Source organism: Epinephelus fuscoguttatus, linkage group LG4 (genome assembly GCF_011397635.1).
Source record: "Epinephelus fuscoguttatus linkage group LG4, E.fuscoguttatus.final_Chr_v1".
In the NCBI taxonomy this organism is placed as follows: Eukaryota; Metazoa; Chordata; class Actinopteri; order Perciformes; family Serranidae; genus Epinephelus; species Epinephelus fuscoguttatus.
In genome coordinates, this window is record NC_064755.1 from 27,755,098 (window position 1) to 27,773,185 (window position 18,088).

General features: G+C 41.9%; 1 protein-coding gene across 4 annotated transcripts in view; it reads right to left on the bottom strand.

The window, feature by feature from the left end:
• Positions 1 to 18,088, bottom strand: part of syt7a (synaptotagmin VIIa) — a 112,688-nt gene that overhangs the window by 17,566 nt on the left and 77,034 nt on the right. For all 4 annotated transcript variants that reach the window (XR_007449120.1, XM_049573587.1, XM_049573586.1 and 1 more), the window contains 3 exons: positions 17,314 to 17,457; positions 5,740 to 5,842; positions 876 to 1,143 (listed from right to left, as the gene is read on the bottom strand). Coding sequence is in view for 3 of the 4 variants with exons in the window: in XM_049573587.1 (XP_049429544.1) it covers positions 876 to 1,143; positions 5,740 to 5,842; positions 17,314 to 17,457 (515 nt within the window). In the remaining variant the exon portion in view is untranslated. The remainder of the gene's footprint in view (positions 1 to 875; positions 1,144 to 5,739; positions 5,843 to 17,313; positions 17,458 to 18,088) is intronic.

Genomic DNA, 18,088 nt, shown 5'->3' on the forward strand with positions numbered 1-18,088 from the left:
CGGTGAAATGTCCGTTTATGAAAATAGCCGGCAATGTGTAAACGGCCTCTCAAACTAGGCAGCGCTGATCAAGACTGAATCACTGAGTCACAAACCTTCTCACTTTACAGCTAAACAGTACACTAAAATGTGTTTCTAACAACATTTGAGGCAAGACATAGGCAATGCAGTAACTAAATCTTGACTCATATATGACCAGATGCCTAATTTGACAGTTTGACCACACACATACACAACTGACATGACTGACTGCTGCTTAAGATACTCTTCAGCTCTGATTGGTTGTTTATGGTGTACCATGATAGATTCTGGAAAACACCATTAGAAGCAGCAACAAGAGAAGGAGGGACATTATGTTTCCACAGAATATCTGTCTCTTGTTCTTCTTTCAGAATATAGCGACAGTTTCAGCAAATATCACTCAAACTTATTTTCATAAAAGTTACCAACTGTAGCTTTGAACAGGATTTAAAGCTTTGCCAGCACTAATATTGGCAGCCAGTCCCCTCAAGCTGGCAAAAGCTGATTGAGAAAACAGGCCCTGAAAACCAATTTTATCAATCAGCCTCTTGTATTGAGAAAAGTGGCCTTATCTGCCAGAGTCTGAACAGTTTGGTTATTTCAAAGAGTTTTCAGTGTTCAACTGTTCATAAAAAAAATACTAAATATATTTGCTTTACTTTAATTTGAACTTACAATTTGAAGTGCTGCTTATTTAGTCATGAATATTTATTGTTACAGGGATATGCATAGGATTTATGAAGCTTTGATGAAAACACTTTTTTGGCAGCATGACAAAATGTGAAGGAAAATATGTAATAACAATAGTAACAATTGCAATAGTTCTTTGAAAAGAAGCTGAAAACAGCACAGACCCTCAAACAGGAAGGTTTCGTTCCAGTGGGGGTTGAGGTTCTTCCTCTTGACCTTGGTCTCCAGCTTGTGCTTTTTGTCAGGCAGCAGGTAGATTTTGACGAAGGGATCGGAAGTGCCGGAGAAGTCCTTGGCCGGGAGCTCCTGGCCCCTGAGAACTTTGACGGTGAGGGTCGTGTTCTGGAAGCTGTAACCTATGCTGAACTGGATCCGGCCCAGCTTCTCACTGATTGGCCCTTCACCGTCATCATCCTCTGAACCTGGAGACAGCTGTGAGGGACCACAAATGCACTCAAATAAATAAAAATACATGCAGCAGCAGCCACTTCCATGAAAAGTTCAGTCCAAGGGCACACACTTCCTCTGACACAAGTACGTGCACACAGACCGTGACAGAGTGAAGCTGCGAGGGGAAGAGATTTTAGAGCTGCGTTTCTATCACGGCGCGCTCAAGCAGCTGCTCAAAGGCAGAGATTGGTCTGACATTAAGAAGACTGAGAGAGTTTAATTTCCTTTCTAATGTTCTTAAGAGGCAGGAGGTGCTCAGATTGAAGATAGGCAAGCTTTAGACCACCCATTCTCTCTCACAGCCACTCCGACTGCTTTATCACTGCTGTGCACTAAAAGGCCACTATCTGATAGAAAGCAGCGGACAGAGAGGGGCAAAGAGAAAGCGGGAGACAAACAGCAAGAGCAGGAGAGAGAGAGAGAGCATTGCATGAGGGGCATGGAGAGAACGCAAGCATAGCTCAAGGTTGGCATTTCGCACTTGCAGCCGTTCGTGTGGTCACCTCTTTTCTCCCCGCAGCTCCACCTTCTGTCTCTGTCCTTTATTTTTTTCCTCTCACTTCAACAATGGCACTGATTGGAAATGAGGACTTTGAGGGAGATAAGACAACCAGCAGATCATAAGACCACTTTGTGCAAGTGCCTCCACTGATGCTTTGAAAAAGGCCAGCCTGGGTGTCTGGTTTGCATGCAAACTCTCTCCCTCGAAGCATCACCTGAAATTGTTGATTTCAGTGCTTTAGGTCAGAACTTCAATTTCAAAGCTGAAAAGACTCACTCACTCAGCTTTTGTCAATATGGGTTTTAGAACTGACAGGCAGAGCAAGTGTGAAATATTCCAAGTCTAATTTATCAAACAGTGTGAGTCACCTTGGATGGGCTGTCTCGCTTGATTGCCACTGTAGGAACTGCCTGTGTGTTTTTTTCCTATTATGGCTCTCTTATTACCACGTGCAGCTTTAAATCAACCCGGAGGATGACTCGGCAACACTTATCCTACCTGCTGACTAAGAGTGACGCGGCCAAAAGTATATGGACGGCAGCATATTGCAGACATAAATGATGACTGCACATTTCATTCCAAAATCATGGGCATCAATATGATTCCGACGCTCTTCTGGTTTCAGCCTTTCCAAATGATTTTTGGAACTTGGTTAGAGGGAGTTTTCTTCCATTCAGCCATGAGAGCATTAATGATGTCGGGCACTGATTTTGGCTGATTAGGCCTGGCTCACAGTTGGCGTCCTGATTCATCACCAAAGATGTTGGATGGGGTAGGCAGGCTAGTCAAGCTCTTCCACACCGAACTGGAACTGTCATGTCAAGGTCAGTTTACTCATCATGAGGACTGGAGTACTACTCAGCCAGTGAAAACAGCTGCATAATGACGTCTGTGGCTCTGGACAGCGCTCTCTAAAATCTGAGACAATGATTTCATCAGGGTTGCCCAGACTTGGAGACTGAAACTTTAAAGCAGGCAGAGAATTTAAAATACACAAGCATGTAGGATGTAGGATGCAGTCTTTTGGGGGATTTGAAACACACTTGAGACAAAAAAAATCTGAACCTGCTGGCCTGTTCTTCATTTTTTTAACTATGTCTTGTGAGTCTCTGATTTTTTGGAAGCGCTATGTGAAATTGCTGGTGTGGCTTTATTAGATTTCACTTAATGCCCTTCATTTCCTTAATTTTTCATGCTGTCAACAAATGCCATGAAAAGCCAAATAATGACAATGAATTGATCCTACTAAAGGTTGTCTGCGTCGCTAAAGCTTCATATAGCTTAAACCTCTGTGCCATAGAGCTCAATTGTTATCTGAAATCTATTAAATACACATTAATAGACCACACTGTTGTACTGGGTCACATATTCCTTCCCAATCCCACACACATCATACTGCCATAATACCAACTAGCGCATATTTATTTGCAGCCAAAAAACGTCCCAAACAAAGTCACTGTTTTGTCTATTTGACTCACACTTAATAAGATCTACAGCACCCAGCTGAGTTGGGAAATAACTCTTTTAAGGTTCACATGTTCAACAGGAATCAAGTGGCAACCTCCAGGGCTGAAAAATTAATCCAACGCTGAAGTGCCAAAAACCACAGTTCTTCTAATGACCACCCACTTGAGGCTGGCTACAAGAGCGAGTCAATCCTCATAGACACCCATGATAAAATGCCTAAATTTAAAGCAGAATTTAACATGTTTACAGCCTGGTACAAGAAAAGGTTTTCATCTCTGTAGCTAATTCCCCCCTTCATGACAACTGTAGGGGGGTTGAATTTAAATATAGCTTACTGTTTTAACGTTATTAAGGCTTAAAGTTATGCAAAATTAAGAGCGTGGTCGCCTTGAGTGACAGGTGGCTGCTGTCAATTGACAAGTCGCTACCACAGCGACGACTTGTTAATGTAACCATGAGGAGTGGGAATCACCAGAGGCTACACAATACCATATTATCATGATACTTAAGTCACAATACAGTATGACTATGATTTTAAACATGTTGCGATATGCTGAGTACTGTGATATAGTATATAGCAATATATTGCAATTTATTACCTTTTTTTAACTGTAAATTATATCCCTGAAGGAAAACTTTGTCTATATCTGTATTATCTTATAAGATTAAGTTTTCAGTTTTCAGACTATCTAAAGTTTAATTTGTATTTGAAATATTAATGATATATATAATAAGAAAATTGATACTTTGCAGTGTGTGATAATACTGCCACGCAAAAATATCGTATATAAAATATGCTGTGTCGATTTTTTCCCCCACCCCAGTAACCATGGTGTAACCCCAGATTCACAGAGTATGGGCTAAGTCAAAGCTGTTGCTATTTCACTGTTCTTTCAGTGGTCGACTAAAAAAAAAAATCTTTTTAAAGGGCCAGTGTGTAAAATGGGTTGAAAACAGTGACATCAGTGGTCAAATTCTAGATTGCAGGGCTCACTCACTCACCCCTCCCGTCGGGTAAATTACGGTGGCCTCGTAGGGACAAAAAGCCTTGCGCACGAGTTTTTCAGGAGTAGGTCTATCTAGCAACGAGGTGAATATTTATTTAGAAATCTAAACCATGTTACGATATTGTAATGAGCACGAGCAGGAGACCAGAGGAGCGTTCGGGAAAAATGCCAGTTTATTTGAGCGCTCCAAAAACTCCGGTAACACTCCAGGGGGTAAAAGACTCCGTCCTAAACTCTGACTCTTCTGGCGTAACACACACACTCCATACACACATTCTCGTTTACAATTCCTAGCGGGTACCCCCTCCCCTCTCTGCTCCACCAACCTCCAGCCCGCACACTGACTGACAGCGTAGCCGGTAAACAGAGCTCAGCTGTTTATTTAGCCTAGCAATATCTCCGGACTATAGTAGCTGCAATGGACAACTTTGAACGCGATTTTGAAGAGTTTCTTGCAGCGGACACAGACCCAGAGCCATAACTGTTTGAGCCAGAGCATACAGATGAGGAACTCCATGTGTTTGATGCTGAGCGGGCGAGAAGAGAGGCTGAATGCAGAGAATGGGATTCGGTGCTACCATCGTTGGGGAGATATATCATCAGGAGGAAAAGCGCCGCAGAGAGTGCATCACAAGGAGTGAAGTTGCGTCTTCTTTTCCTCGCAGATGACGGTGCGGGTTCATTCTCTCCTGTTGCGTGGTAAGTGTGGTCCATTCACAAACTTTATAACTAAAAAAACTTTTCACTACTCTCCACTGACGAACTACTGACACTCTCTGCTGTTTCCTCCTCCTTCTTCCTTCCGCTGTCTTCGTTGGTTCATTTATACACGCAAAACGCGTTCTCTGGCTGGCTGGATTGTCCGCTCGGTCTGCCATACATACATGGCGGCGCAAGATGGCGACCTCTCTAAAGCAAGGCCCTTGCTATATATATGTATATAAAAGCATAATTATAAGGCTACGAAAACCAAACAAATTTTATTTTATAGCGATTATACACTTGTATAAACATATAAATGGGTAGAATATTCAGATTCAGATTGAGATTGACAATAAACCATGCCAAATATTACACACTGGCCCTTTAAGTGTTTGGTTGTACTAAAAGACCCTCTCAAGAGACAGACATTCAGTTTTTTCAGTAAGTACATTTGACTTAATGGTTGTAAGCCTGTTTTTCATGAGCAAAAATTAGCATTATCACAGTTAACCATAGATTGTAAATGCACAGTGCTAACCAAGCTAACAGCTGGTGTTAGGGTCAGCTCCACTCTTTCGTCCAGTTCTGGCTCCAAAAATACCAGATGGCGATGGCCAAAGTGCCAAACTCAAGGCCTCAATACAGAAGTCCAAAAAGCAATGGGTGATGTTACGGTGGCTACATCTATTATTTATATACAGTCTATGGTAAGAATCAATGTACTCGTGGCTTGGTGTCACAGACAGGGTAGGGGAGCCTGAAAGTACTGAGAGAGAGAATATCACAAAGTTCAGTTTTGGGCTTTTAATGGGATATATTGATGATAAAATAATATAGAATATCACCCACTTTATCCTCAGTATAGCAGGGGTGGATGTGTGCTGGGATAGAGGCTCTTACCATCACCATGTCTCCAGTGAGAGAGTTGGCCAGGTCAGTTACGGAGGAGTGGCCATCAGCATCAGGGGGTTGGCCCTTGGGGCTGTTAGCTGGCTTGTTGCCCCTGTAAGCAGAAACACAGGTTGACCTGGAGGGAAAATGGCAAGGACGTGCTGAGAAGCTAACTCGTCTCCAGAAAGAGAGAATGTCTGAGCACACAGGGAGTCCAACCTCCACCTGTTTGGCGCTTGAAAACCACCTATCTGAAACGACCAATTGAGTCCAAGTTTGCTTTGGATAGATGTCACTTCAAAGTAGATTGTGCTTTCTCTAGCTATCATGAGCGGAGCCAAATAAAAATCTGCCAAAGATTTGACAGATTAACAGCGGGCGCTAGAACTGAGGACATTTGATGCTGTGAGTTGTGTTTGATGAAACTTGGAATCTGAGATGACTATGCATATGTCCAGTGTGGCAAACATCCATATCTCTAACAAGAAAGTTACCTCCGACAAGTAAACAAAGACATTTTCAGACACAGCACAAACCCACTAAATTTAAAATTGATAGAATCCAATTCATTATCTCCAATCCCCACAGAGTTCATGATCAACCCATGTTCCCTCTACAGACATTAACGAGACACACATGTATACTGACATGTATAGCAACATGACGTCACTATATATATATATATACACATATATACAATAGACAGACATGTATAGCAACATGTAGAGGACCAGACATTTAACGGGACTGATGTACAACAGTTTTGGAAAGTGTTTGCGTGTTTAAATCTCTCAGTTATTAAGAATCTGCATCAACAACACAAAATATTAATAAAAAAAACATGAAAGAGAGAACAGAGATCTCCCATGGCACAGCTGGTACTTAGGTACAAATGTTAATAGATGTTAAGTTTAGTTCCTTCACACGAGGATTGTTGGAAACATAACGTTAAAATGGGACAAACATTCTGGGAGAAAAACCTCTATGTTCATACATCATGAAAACAACAAGAATCACAAAGTGTAAAGAAAAAAAATCAGCAAAAGAAGAAGAAGAAAAAAATCAAAAGAAGAATAAATATTATGAGATTAAAGAAATAATGAGGATAGATAGAAGAAGAAAGAGCCAAATGTGAAAGTCCTGGCCAATGTAATGTGACACATTGGACACACAGCACTCCATAGATGACTGGTCAAGGCACATGGAGAGGCTGAACATTGAAACACTGTTAGGCAATAAACAAACAGTAAGTACAGAAGAAAAACGACAACGGACACACAGAGAAAGAGAAAAGAAATGAGCAGAGAGAGGATGCTGAAGTTGCAGACACACACACACACACACACACACACACAGACACCGGACAGAAATCATAAAGACTGTAGATAAGATAGAAAGGTTCAACAAGGAATGTAAGAAATAGAAAAGCAAAGCTGAAAATTATTTATCTGTATTAGAAGAGATAGAAAGTATTAATAGCATGAACAGTGAGGTTACGAAAACCAAAACCAAACAGAGAGTGAGATTGTTACAAACACCAGCACATTAGAGAGAAAAACAGAGCTGCAAGAAAAGATAGGGAATGAAGGAGGGAAAGCCTGGAAACACAAGAGAGGCTTAGTTTGGTCAGTCTGATAAGTATCAAAGAATAAGAGACAAAAATAAAGAGCTATGCAGACACAATATCTCTAACAGAAGACAAAGGGGCGAACATGCTAAAGGGAGAAAAAGAGCACAGAGAGGAAAAGAAAAAGACAATAAATACAATTGATCACCAGGAAAAGGAGGGCAAGAACCATTGTTCTTTACGCGAAGACCTCAAAATAAACGATAAATGAGGTATAGTATGAGAGAGAAATAAGGCGTAGATAATACCATACAAAAATATATCATCGAAAACACGAAAAAGGGACATAAGAACATAGGAAATGCACATTTAGAGTGTCACAAAAGAGGGTGTTGGTAGAAATGGAGTATAAATTACAGAAGTTGACTTTAAATCTAACCTGATTTTCCAACCTTTAAGCAACACTCTAAAAGTGTGGAGTGGGGACACAGGGGCCAAAGCACAAACTGGCATTGGCTACATGTGCATATATAACATATGCAAGTAGTTGTCACTCAGAGAGTGAAGGCAATGCCCTGGACAGGCAGAAAACAAGGAGCCCATAGAAAAGTCTGTCTGTCTGGCCAGCAATCTCTGTCGAGCTTTTCACTGAGAGAATGTCTTTTTTTTTTTGTCGTCGTTGGGCGCTCTGGAGTGCAAATTTGGATGAGAATAGATGTTGAATGCAATAATGTGTACATTTTTGCTGAAGACAAGGACAGAACCGGGGGAAAATATACTGACAAATAGACAGACAGAAAAGGCAAGCAAACAAGACAAGCAAACAGACAATCACTTGAACCAGCAAAGGAACCAGAGCGAGACGGGGGGGAAGGAGGGATGTTAACCATTTTGAGAGGGGAAGGGAATATTCATCAATTGGTGTTAGTCGTATTAGTCGCCAAGGGAGGTAATTGCATTTGCAGGGGCCTGTTTATCTTTTGCACAGACTCTAAACTGCAGGCAATGAGTTTGAGAGGCGAGGAAAAGGCTGGGGTAAAACACTAAACTATGATCTGAGGATCAGCTCAAAAGAGCTCTAAAGCACGAAGAGAGACTTCGGGTTTGAAGTAAAGCAAGGCACCTCCCTCCTCCTCCACCTCCCAACTATCGATGGGGGAGTGAACGTCTTAAATTATTCATTCTCCTTCATGCTTCATTCAGGGGTTCAGTGCATTCTCAGGTAAGAGCTAGTGCAGCCAGGGGAATGGCCTTTCTACCAGCCCTGCTCTACAGCACCTGAGGAGGTCCTCTGCTCCAGCGCTGCCTCCAGGCTGTTTAAACAAAGCAGCTGGAGCTGCGGATTTATTGGAGAAAATATAAAGATACTTCCTCCAGATCATACAGTACATCATGAATTGAAAATGACTATTAGTTTCAGTTTATTTAATTTCTAAAAAAGCAATATTAATTGTGGCAGATGGTAATACTACAACTGCTACATTTTGGTGCCAATGCTTTTTCTGTCCGACCCCATGGGGGTTTGATATGGAAATTGACGCTTTAAAGCCTGCAATTGTCTACAGTATCCAGTGGGAGGCAGAATGGACTCGAGTTCAGATCAGATTCTCCCACAGCTAAGGAACAGAAAGTGGGCTGTTGGCATAGCAACGGCTCTAGAAACACAGACCATACATTTGGGGGTTTGGGGTGTGTGTAACAAGAGGTTGTGGGGAGTGGGCGCAGGGGAAGGGTGTGTTTAGAGGGGTGCAGCAAACAGGCAAACACACTGAGAACAAAGAAGATAAGGTATAGGATATATGACAGGTACGGGTGAGAACCTCGCAGACACACACATGAACAGACATATGGAGGCAGGCGGGGCCACTTTGGGTTTCACCGTCCTGTGATACTATCCTGTTTTGTTACCTGACCGAGGGCCAGCAGCTCGAAGAGAGGGGGAGGGGGGAAAGACACTCCACTTCTAGGCTGGAGAGAGACGCGAGAAAGAAAGCCCAACCCAGCCCCTCTTTTTTTTTTCTCCCACCCCTCTGCAAACATGTCACACTCAAACAAACACGCTCGCCTGAGACCATGAAGTGATGTATTTTCAATGTCTATGCTCAATTTCATAGCCGCCCACTAGATCTATCATTCTTCAGGGGCCACAGCACACTTCCCAGGATCATACACAGTCAAAACCACAGCAGTGAAGCATGGCGCTGCTTACATAACTCGTCATCCACATGAAACACATGTACATTCACACTGGAGTCAGCCAGTCATTCCTGCTGCTTCACTTCTCAGGCTATGACCAAAAATTCTGCTGCGGCGTATAAATATGGATGCTTTCACTGTTAACTAATTACTTCCTGCATGTTGGAACTGGAAATGAGTCTAAAATAGCATCGTTTACTGAAATCCCATTTCAGGAAGAAGCAACAAGGGAGGTGCTAAATGCTGCCTTCTGTGTCTCTGCTTCTTCAAATGGAAATAGAAAATCACAAGACAATTCAGCGGATGCCAAACGTTGATCTTTATAAGCACTGTTTTATGTCTATTTTCATTTCATTAGAAGCCACATTTCAATTGCACTACTTTTAACTTTGGTGGCCGGCGATTGCCCTGTTGGTACGATACAGTTAAGCATTGCAAACATGATTACTTCTGAATCCGAAGATGAGCTTAGAGTCTTCCCTATCTATAACAGTTGAGCTCCACCTCCCTTTATGGCCTCCCAATACTCTCTGCAATTTAGCATTCATGATGTCTACGAGCTCAATTAAAACAACTACAGCGTCGTTCCAGGGAGTTTGAGCAACATGAAATCTTCAAAACATTCTTAAAAGTCCATTAAAACTCTGTACACGAGTGTACCAAATGTTTTGAATCCCGATTAGATTCAAAAGATTGCCTCTGGGGCAGAGGCTGCTGCAGATGTGCCACCTGTTCTAAGGCAGGACACAAGGGTAGTAGGTTAATGCTCTAAATAGCTCATCTCCCCATCCATCCATCTATCTGTATGTATGAGATGAGCATGTGTACCAGCGTGTACGTGCTGGCAAGAGTGCTGCCTTCAGCAGCACATAACGCATGGATGTGCAGAGTGCAATAAGTACTCCCTCCTACAACTCTCATAAAAGGAAGATGGATGTACACCCTGAATATTCCCTCATCCTCCCCTGACATATGGATGGATGTACGTACAAATGCACTAACCTCCGCCTCTTTGTGACTCCTTTTTTCCACCTTAGTGCTATCTGCTTCCCCCTCTCTTAGCACAAAGCTGAATGCATCTCAACATTCCCCCTGTGATGTCTGGATGAGCATGGTGGCCACAGGGAGCCAAAGCCTCAGGGACAGTCTTAAGCAGAGCCCCTGAAGACTCTGCTGATTAGCCGGGCCCATAAAGCCCCTGTCACAGGAGGAGCAGACTAGTAGAGCATAGCGAAATCAATTTACATGTTTATGTACAAACAGATTATATCATCTGGAAGCATTATAACAGCAGCTTTTTCTATTATCTAAGAATACAAGGCCTAAATTACCACCTTAAATGTTGCTCTGCACATAGAAGTGACCTCAAAATGACCTGACATTACATTAGCCAAAACACACATCCTCCTCCACACAAACATTAAACTCCTCCTCCTCAGACTAATGCTGTTAAAGCACAAACACGCAGTGCCTTTAAATAAACACACATTTCTATCGATTTAGGTTAAAGGTCACAGCCGCCATACGCCGTTTGCCTTTCATGTCAAGTTAAGCAACGTAATAAGCTCATAAATTATGAAGCAATATTCTATAGCCCACTTGGCAATTAGCAGACACTCAGAAAGAATCCTTCTGAGTGCATCGCATCTTTGAGGCCGAGTACACATCTATATTTATCAATATCAACAAGACGTATTCTCAAACAAGAAGAATCTCCACTGTCTTACACAAAATTACGTAACATGCATGGATGAATAACTGAAAGACCACAGGCAAGTGGATTGAATGTTAATGTAGCACGAGGATATTCCCCGCCTCTTCTGTCCTGAACCTCCGTCCTCATTGGGCTGTTCGCTTGTTGCTCAGAGAGAGATCTAGATTCAAAGCTCTCGGGGATTGTGGCTTCTCTTTATAGCAACACTGGAGGAGAACCTACAGTATAGGTTCACTGAATCACAACAGAATGAGTGAAGACCAATGAGGCATTATCAAGCCACTCTGACATCCTAATTAAGCTCTCTAAGATCCACAATCTATGGATGCCTAGCATATTAACAGCTCAGCATGTGTGCCCCCAGAATCACAGCAACACACAACCTCTTTAATCCAGCCGAGCTCTGCTCTGCTCTTTTATCGTGCAACCCTCCCTCCCTCTATGTCCCCTGAAAATATGTAACCTTGGTTTTAAAGTCTCAATCACCACCACCAACTCTGCTGCAGTTCAAACTGTCAGTCAGCTCTTGCCTCACTTCATAAACAAATGGCAGCGCAGATCACTTTCATCTGGCGACCGCACACATACACAAGGTCATCGAAGGAGCATAATGAATATCACGCTCTATAACACCTTCTCATGGCCAGTGGGGATAGCAGTGTGTTTGTTTGGCGTGCCTTCAACTATGGCCGAGCAACAATGAAGCGTTAACACATGGCTGAAGGGCAAACAAAAGGGCCCTCTGTTATTATTTGTGCCTTAAGTAATTTACATACATGTTCCATTAGCAAGATTATTTAGCTAATTGCAGTGCAAAGACAGGACAATTAGTGTTTCCGGTGGTGGAAGAAGCACTCAGACGTTCTACATAAACAGAAGTAACAAGTAACAATCCAACGATGTTAAATACTCCATTATAAGTCCTGCTTCAGTTAAAGGACAGCAGTATTATCAGCAAGATATATGTTTAAAATCAAATCTAATATATGACATTATAAGGTCCTAATACTGATGCATCAATGTTTAAGCAGCAGTGTTGCTTTACTGTTGCATACTGTTGTTGCTGCTTTAGGTGGGACTTGTTTTAACTACTTAATTTACTGTTTAGTTTAGTCCAGTGGTTCCAAAGCTAGAGGTTGGGCCCCCTCCAAGGGGTCACACAATAAAATCTGACGGGTGGTGAGATGAAGTTCTGCTGCATAAATTTGTAGTTGTTTATCTGGAATATTCTTTTTATAATATTTTTGTGAAATGCTGGATGATTTAACTTATTTGGGCCTCAAACTGTCATTTAAATTTAGCATCTGAGAAGTTTAGAGGGGAAATGTCTCTTAAGCCCAGTTCAGACCAATGACTCAGGACAAGGCAAAATCATCTTAGAATGTTGCAGAGAAAAGTTGCAGCAATGTGAACTGGCCATCTGAGCTCAACTCAAGCCGGCTGATGGTGTCACCTGCAGCTCTGCTGGTCAAATCACTGGTGGCTGGTTTAAGAATGTAGAGAATGTAATAAGAAAGAAAGAAATAAGAAAGAATGTAAATCTCGTCACCTGTTTCTACAGTCAATTGGCTTGTAGTGCAGTCTGCTGGGCAAGTCAAAATGACCACAGTCAGTTGCTCTGCCCCCGTGGAGCCCTACTATACCGTCCTTACGTGTGTCAGTGTCGGACGTTGGGTCGCTCGCTGTTATGTGCTCCATCTGATGCTCATTTTGTTTGCTTTTTCACCATTTCATCACTACTACAAATGCAACTGTAGCCAGTATCTCACTATCACTGTCCTCATTCATATTTTTAAGAAACTACAAATTATATGTAGCAACAAAAAGAGGCTGAAGAGCTGGAAATCAGAACAGAAGTACAGAGAGATGTTGCACAGAGATGATACACCGTCTCATCTTGTTGCATTGGTGTGAACCAGCAGGTTTTCATAACGTTGCAGAACGCACATTGCAAGAAGTTGCATGTTTCAACTCGTCCCGTCGTGAATCTCTGGTCTGAACTGGGCTTCAGGTGGAACTGCTAACAATTCACAGACATGAAGTGTGCAGCCCTATCTCTTGGGCAGTTTTCTCAAATGTCCAGAGAATCAGGTCCAGACATTATCCAGAGTTTCCCTTTCACACATATAGCACACAGCTGGAGTTTGTCTGTGTCAGAAGTGCCTTACCTACTGGAAATATTCTAATACTAGGTTTGTATAGGCGAGGGGTGGTGCCTGGGTAGAGCATGCAGGAGACGGGATAGGCGCTGAATACACTGTGGTCACATAGCCGGTTCGTAATTTAATCATACACAGCATGATTCCGTGATTCCAGCATCAGCCCTAACTCACAAAAGTTCCTGAATCTCGTCGTCTCTACTGTTAGACATTTTTGTTGCCATCTTCCTTTTAATAATCCTTCCTCTTTACCTCCGGATGTTTTTCTTTAGTTTTTTTCTACAAGCAGCACGATAAAAACATCATCCACCATCCACTCGCTTGCTGTGAATTCTCCGGACAATGACCTGCTTTATTCACACATGGGCTCAATCAAACATTACACAGACTTTGTACTAAAGAGCAGGCAGGAAAAAGTCTGCTTAATATCTGATCCAACTGATTCGGACAGCTCCACTGATCATTTCAGGTTTGCAGTGCATGTGTCAAAGGGGATCTTACGTTTGTATATAACTAAGTTGAAACAGCAAATACATTTTTGCATGAAATGTAATGTTGAGCGACTTAACATAATAAGGATATAATGTATCTGGCAAGTCGCAAAAATGCACAGAATGTATTGAAATGTCCACTGTCAATATATTTATTTGTCTTCCGCCAAAACAGGCAATCTTGCAATACACTATCCGCTTGTATTTTTTCATTATTACCTTTGTTTCATTACCATTTAACCGAAATAATCTTTTGCTAACCTTAACCAAAGTGCTTTCGTTGCCTAAACCTAACCACAGACAGGAGTCAAGACGTGAACCCGAGGTGTAGTGTCATAGTCCTGCATTTTGTATGTCGGTCACCCACCCCAACCATCTCCCTGTGAATGCAGTGCAGTAGATAAATGTAGTCTTTCATTAAGTCAAAGAAACATCTCCGAACATAACCCAAGTGACAATTACATTACTATAATAGGATTATGAAAACAATTTGGCAATATACAAATGTAATTTCTCAGAGATAGAGTGAGGAATAGGACAAGGGGCCCATACTAAACACTGCTTTTTTTGTAGGGAGTCACAAGCTGGAAACCACTGGTTTAATCTTTAATTATGCACTATATTTTGTAATTTAATCAATATTTTTTTCTGTCAAATCTGAATCTGTACAGTGGCTATTTACTATAGCTGTGAACTAACTTAACTTAGTCACTACTGATTGTACCCCTAATGTAGGGCACCATGTATCAGTTGTGCAGAGCAGCTTTTTGATATTAATCACCAGTGGAGAGATTTCCCTTTTATGTTAGCACTGATGATGCTAATGTTTGAGAGCCACATGAACTATTTACATTAATTTCAAAGGCTTTATGTTTGACAGAGATAATTTGCCAGTGACATGGTGTTCAGACGATCCATTTAGCTAAATAAATCCATGGGGAATAACATGAGTGATGCAGGTATGGAGTGATGGGCACATGAAGGACATGTTTGATGTAAGTGCACAGATTGCAATGATATAGCTATATAAGGGGTGTGGAGAGTGGGAGACAAATGAAGGCGCAGCTTTGTCTCTGGCTCGAGAGCCCCGTTTAGAATGAGCAATATGCCAAGAGCATGATTGATTAAATCATGGTCAGACATCTGTGAAGTCAGCACTAACACCATGGGGAATGATATACTCCCAGCAAGCTTACACCTTGCATTTCTAATAAACTGTGGACTGGCAACATTTATTTGAGGTTTCTAAATTTAGCATGCAATTAAAGAGCGGCTAAATCATTTATTACACATTTGAATTAGTAATCTATCATGAAACAAACAAAAGAATGAGTAGCTCAAGTGGAATTAGTTTACAGCTCAGAGGAGGGATACATAGGAGCCTGATAAAGGGCTGAGACATTTGAAGCTTTCATTATGTTCAAATCTTTTCTTTTTTTTTTTTTTTTTTTACTTTCAAGTTCTCTATTGTTCACAGACTGTAAGCTGCCAGTCATTCTGTTTTGACTGAAAGAAATTAAATGAACCTCAGGTTAATCTAGAAAATGTCACAATGCACTCAATCACTGCTATGTCAAGGTGAGTGCACGAGCTGGACGGAGCAGTCCGCAGTTCCTGATGCTGTTTTAGTCTATTAGTGGATTTCACAACCCATTTAAAGAGGTTTCCAGGTGAACACAAAAGCTGGGAAAGCCAGATGTAATGTGCACAGCAAATTACACAGAAAATTGTGCTCCTCTGTGGCTCTGCGGGTTTCACACTAATCCTGAACAATGGAGATAGTTTTGATGTTCACAAAAGCGACATTGTTACTGCAAGAATATTTTCATGCCTGTTTGTAACTCCATGCAGTGCAGTGCAGACTCTAGGAAAAGGCCACAGGATGCTTCAGGCCAAGAGACTAAAATGAGGCAGACAAACCCAGAGACAAATATCTTTCACTAGTTGCTGACGTAGTAGCTCTAAAGGCTAACTTTGTGTGATAAATAAAAGGTGCTTATTAGTTCAGCACAGACAATTTCTATCATGAAGACACAAGAGACCCTGTAAGTGTCTCCAGTTGCACAGCCCACATGTGTAGCTTCATGCCGCAGCTGTGAAGTCTCGATAAAAAAACAGTTACCATCTGTATTATAATAGAGCCCTAGTTTCAAATCATGTGTCAAATTGATGAAACACTTGTGAATGAGGAATAATTGGTGTGACAGGTAAATCAGAATTTGTTCGCCCTCCCCTGCCATTTTGTTTTAAGGTGTGTGTCATATTATGTATCTCCAAATTGTCTCCAATTTGTCACAGAATCAAAGTGAGGTTAAAACGACCTAATTGGACTGCTGAGGAAATCGAGTGTGTCGCATCTGCCTACGGCTGGACCCAACGCAGGATTTCACTCTGGCTCTGTGGTGTTACATGCTGGAGCAAACAATCAAAACCACCCTCCATGGCCGAAAAGATGAACAGGAGCACAGTGCGGTTTGAGCTGTTTGTTTCGCATGACACAGCCACTGTACTCATTTGTTAGTCTTAAACCATTCCACGAAAAAATTGGTCCAATTCCAGAACAGAATGCAAAACTAATTATTTTGGGAGATAGGGAGATGCGAGCTGGAGTGGTGCATCCTTATAGATGACTGGAAATATTTTGGCTTCTAGTGTGTAAGGTGGCTGGCAAGGAATAGGTTTATTTTTAGCAGCGTGTTTATGTAAGTGACTAACATGTTGTGGAATAATGAGGAGGCTCTCTGGGCCCTCGGTGGAGTTACAGAGACGGGACTCTCAGAGCAGCAGAGGGTGATTGAAGGAAGCTAATGAGCAGGAGGGAAAAAACGAACACAAGAGTAGAAAAGACTGAGATAAAAAAAGCATGAAAATACAAAGGAAATACGACAATTACCAATGGGAGGTCTCTGTAAGGCAGGAGTGAAAAGAGAAACAAATAGAGATGAAATGGCAGAGGAGAATGTCATTGCAATGGGGGAGATAATTATCATGGTCAAGAAAAAAAAGACCACTGGCATGAGAAAACACTTATTTGATTGAAGCTGAAATTTTACCCCTAAAAGCACTAAAAAGGAAATGGAGTACCAGTGAGCATCTCACTGCTGTGATTTATGAGCTCATTACCGCTTTACAGCTAATATCCAAATTGCTTTATCTCTTTACTCATCTCAGAATTACAGGCATTTTTTTCCTACATTTATGGTTTAATAGTCAGCTCTCATTTTTATTTCTGTAACAGAGTGTCAAGCTCCGGTGCTATTTCAGGTGCAGGTCTGTGACACAATGCACTTAAGTGCAGTGACTCACCGAAAAACACTACAAAACAATACCCGTCTCCTCTGCCTAGATTCTGAAATCATCTCCTGCTTTTCTTCGATATCATATCCTGTACATCCGTTCATTTGCACCGCATCATCTGCTCACACACAACAAGCACTCTCATACATTATCTGGTACCTCTTCTCAGGAGGGGGCTCCTGATTGGCTGGTGGTGGTTGTGGTGGTGCTGCCTGCGCTGTTTCCTGCAGGTCAGGGATATTGGCAAAGTCATCTTGCTCAGCCACACCAATGGCCAAAGCCAGGACCACCATCTTCCCTTCACTGGTTCCCCATACAAAAAATACAATAAAGAGATAGAAACAAAGATAGAACGAGAGGCGAGAAAAGAGAACAGATGCAAAGGATAGGGAAATCGGACATAAAGAAGGTGTGGTGCAGGGGGAGAGAAGAAAAGAGAGGTCATTTCAGGTGACAGCGAGGACAGAAAGCAGAGAGGCGGCAGGACAATAAGAGACCATAGGAGAGTAAACAAGAGGAAGCAGTAACAGAGAAAATGGTCACAAAGGGAAATCTGCTACGCCCATAAGCACTTTGTCCAGGGAAGGATATTAAGACAAAACCTTAAACTGTAACGGCCAAATTAATAATAATGTAATGATTCTAATGAAGTGGTGCCGTCAACAGGTGCAGGCTGTGTTCACATCATACAGACAACAAATAATTAAGGGAACTGTTGGTGATTAGTTAATGATTGTTAATGGATGTGATATTCAGCAGCTCGCACATCAGCTTCCACACATGTAAAAGGTATGTAGAGGCCCCGTACACACACTCACACCTCCCACACTCACAGTAATTTATCTAGTTATTTAACCTGCCTTCTGCTTTCCCTCCAGACTCACCTTTCCCTATCGAACATGCCTGTCGTCTTTCTCCAGAGTTAAGATTTAAT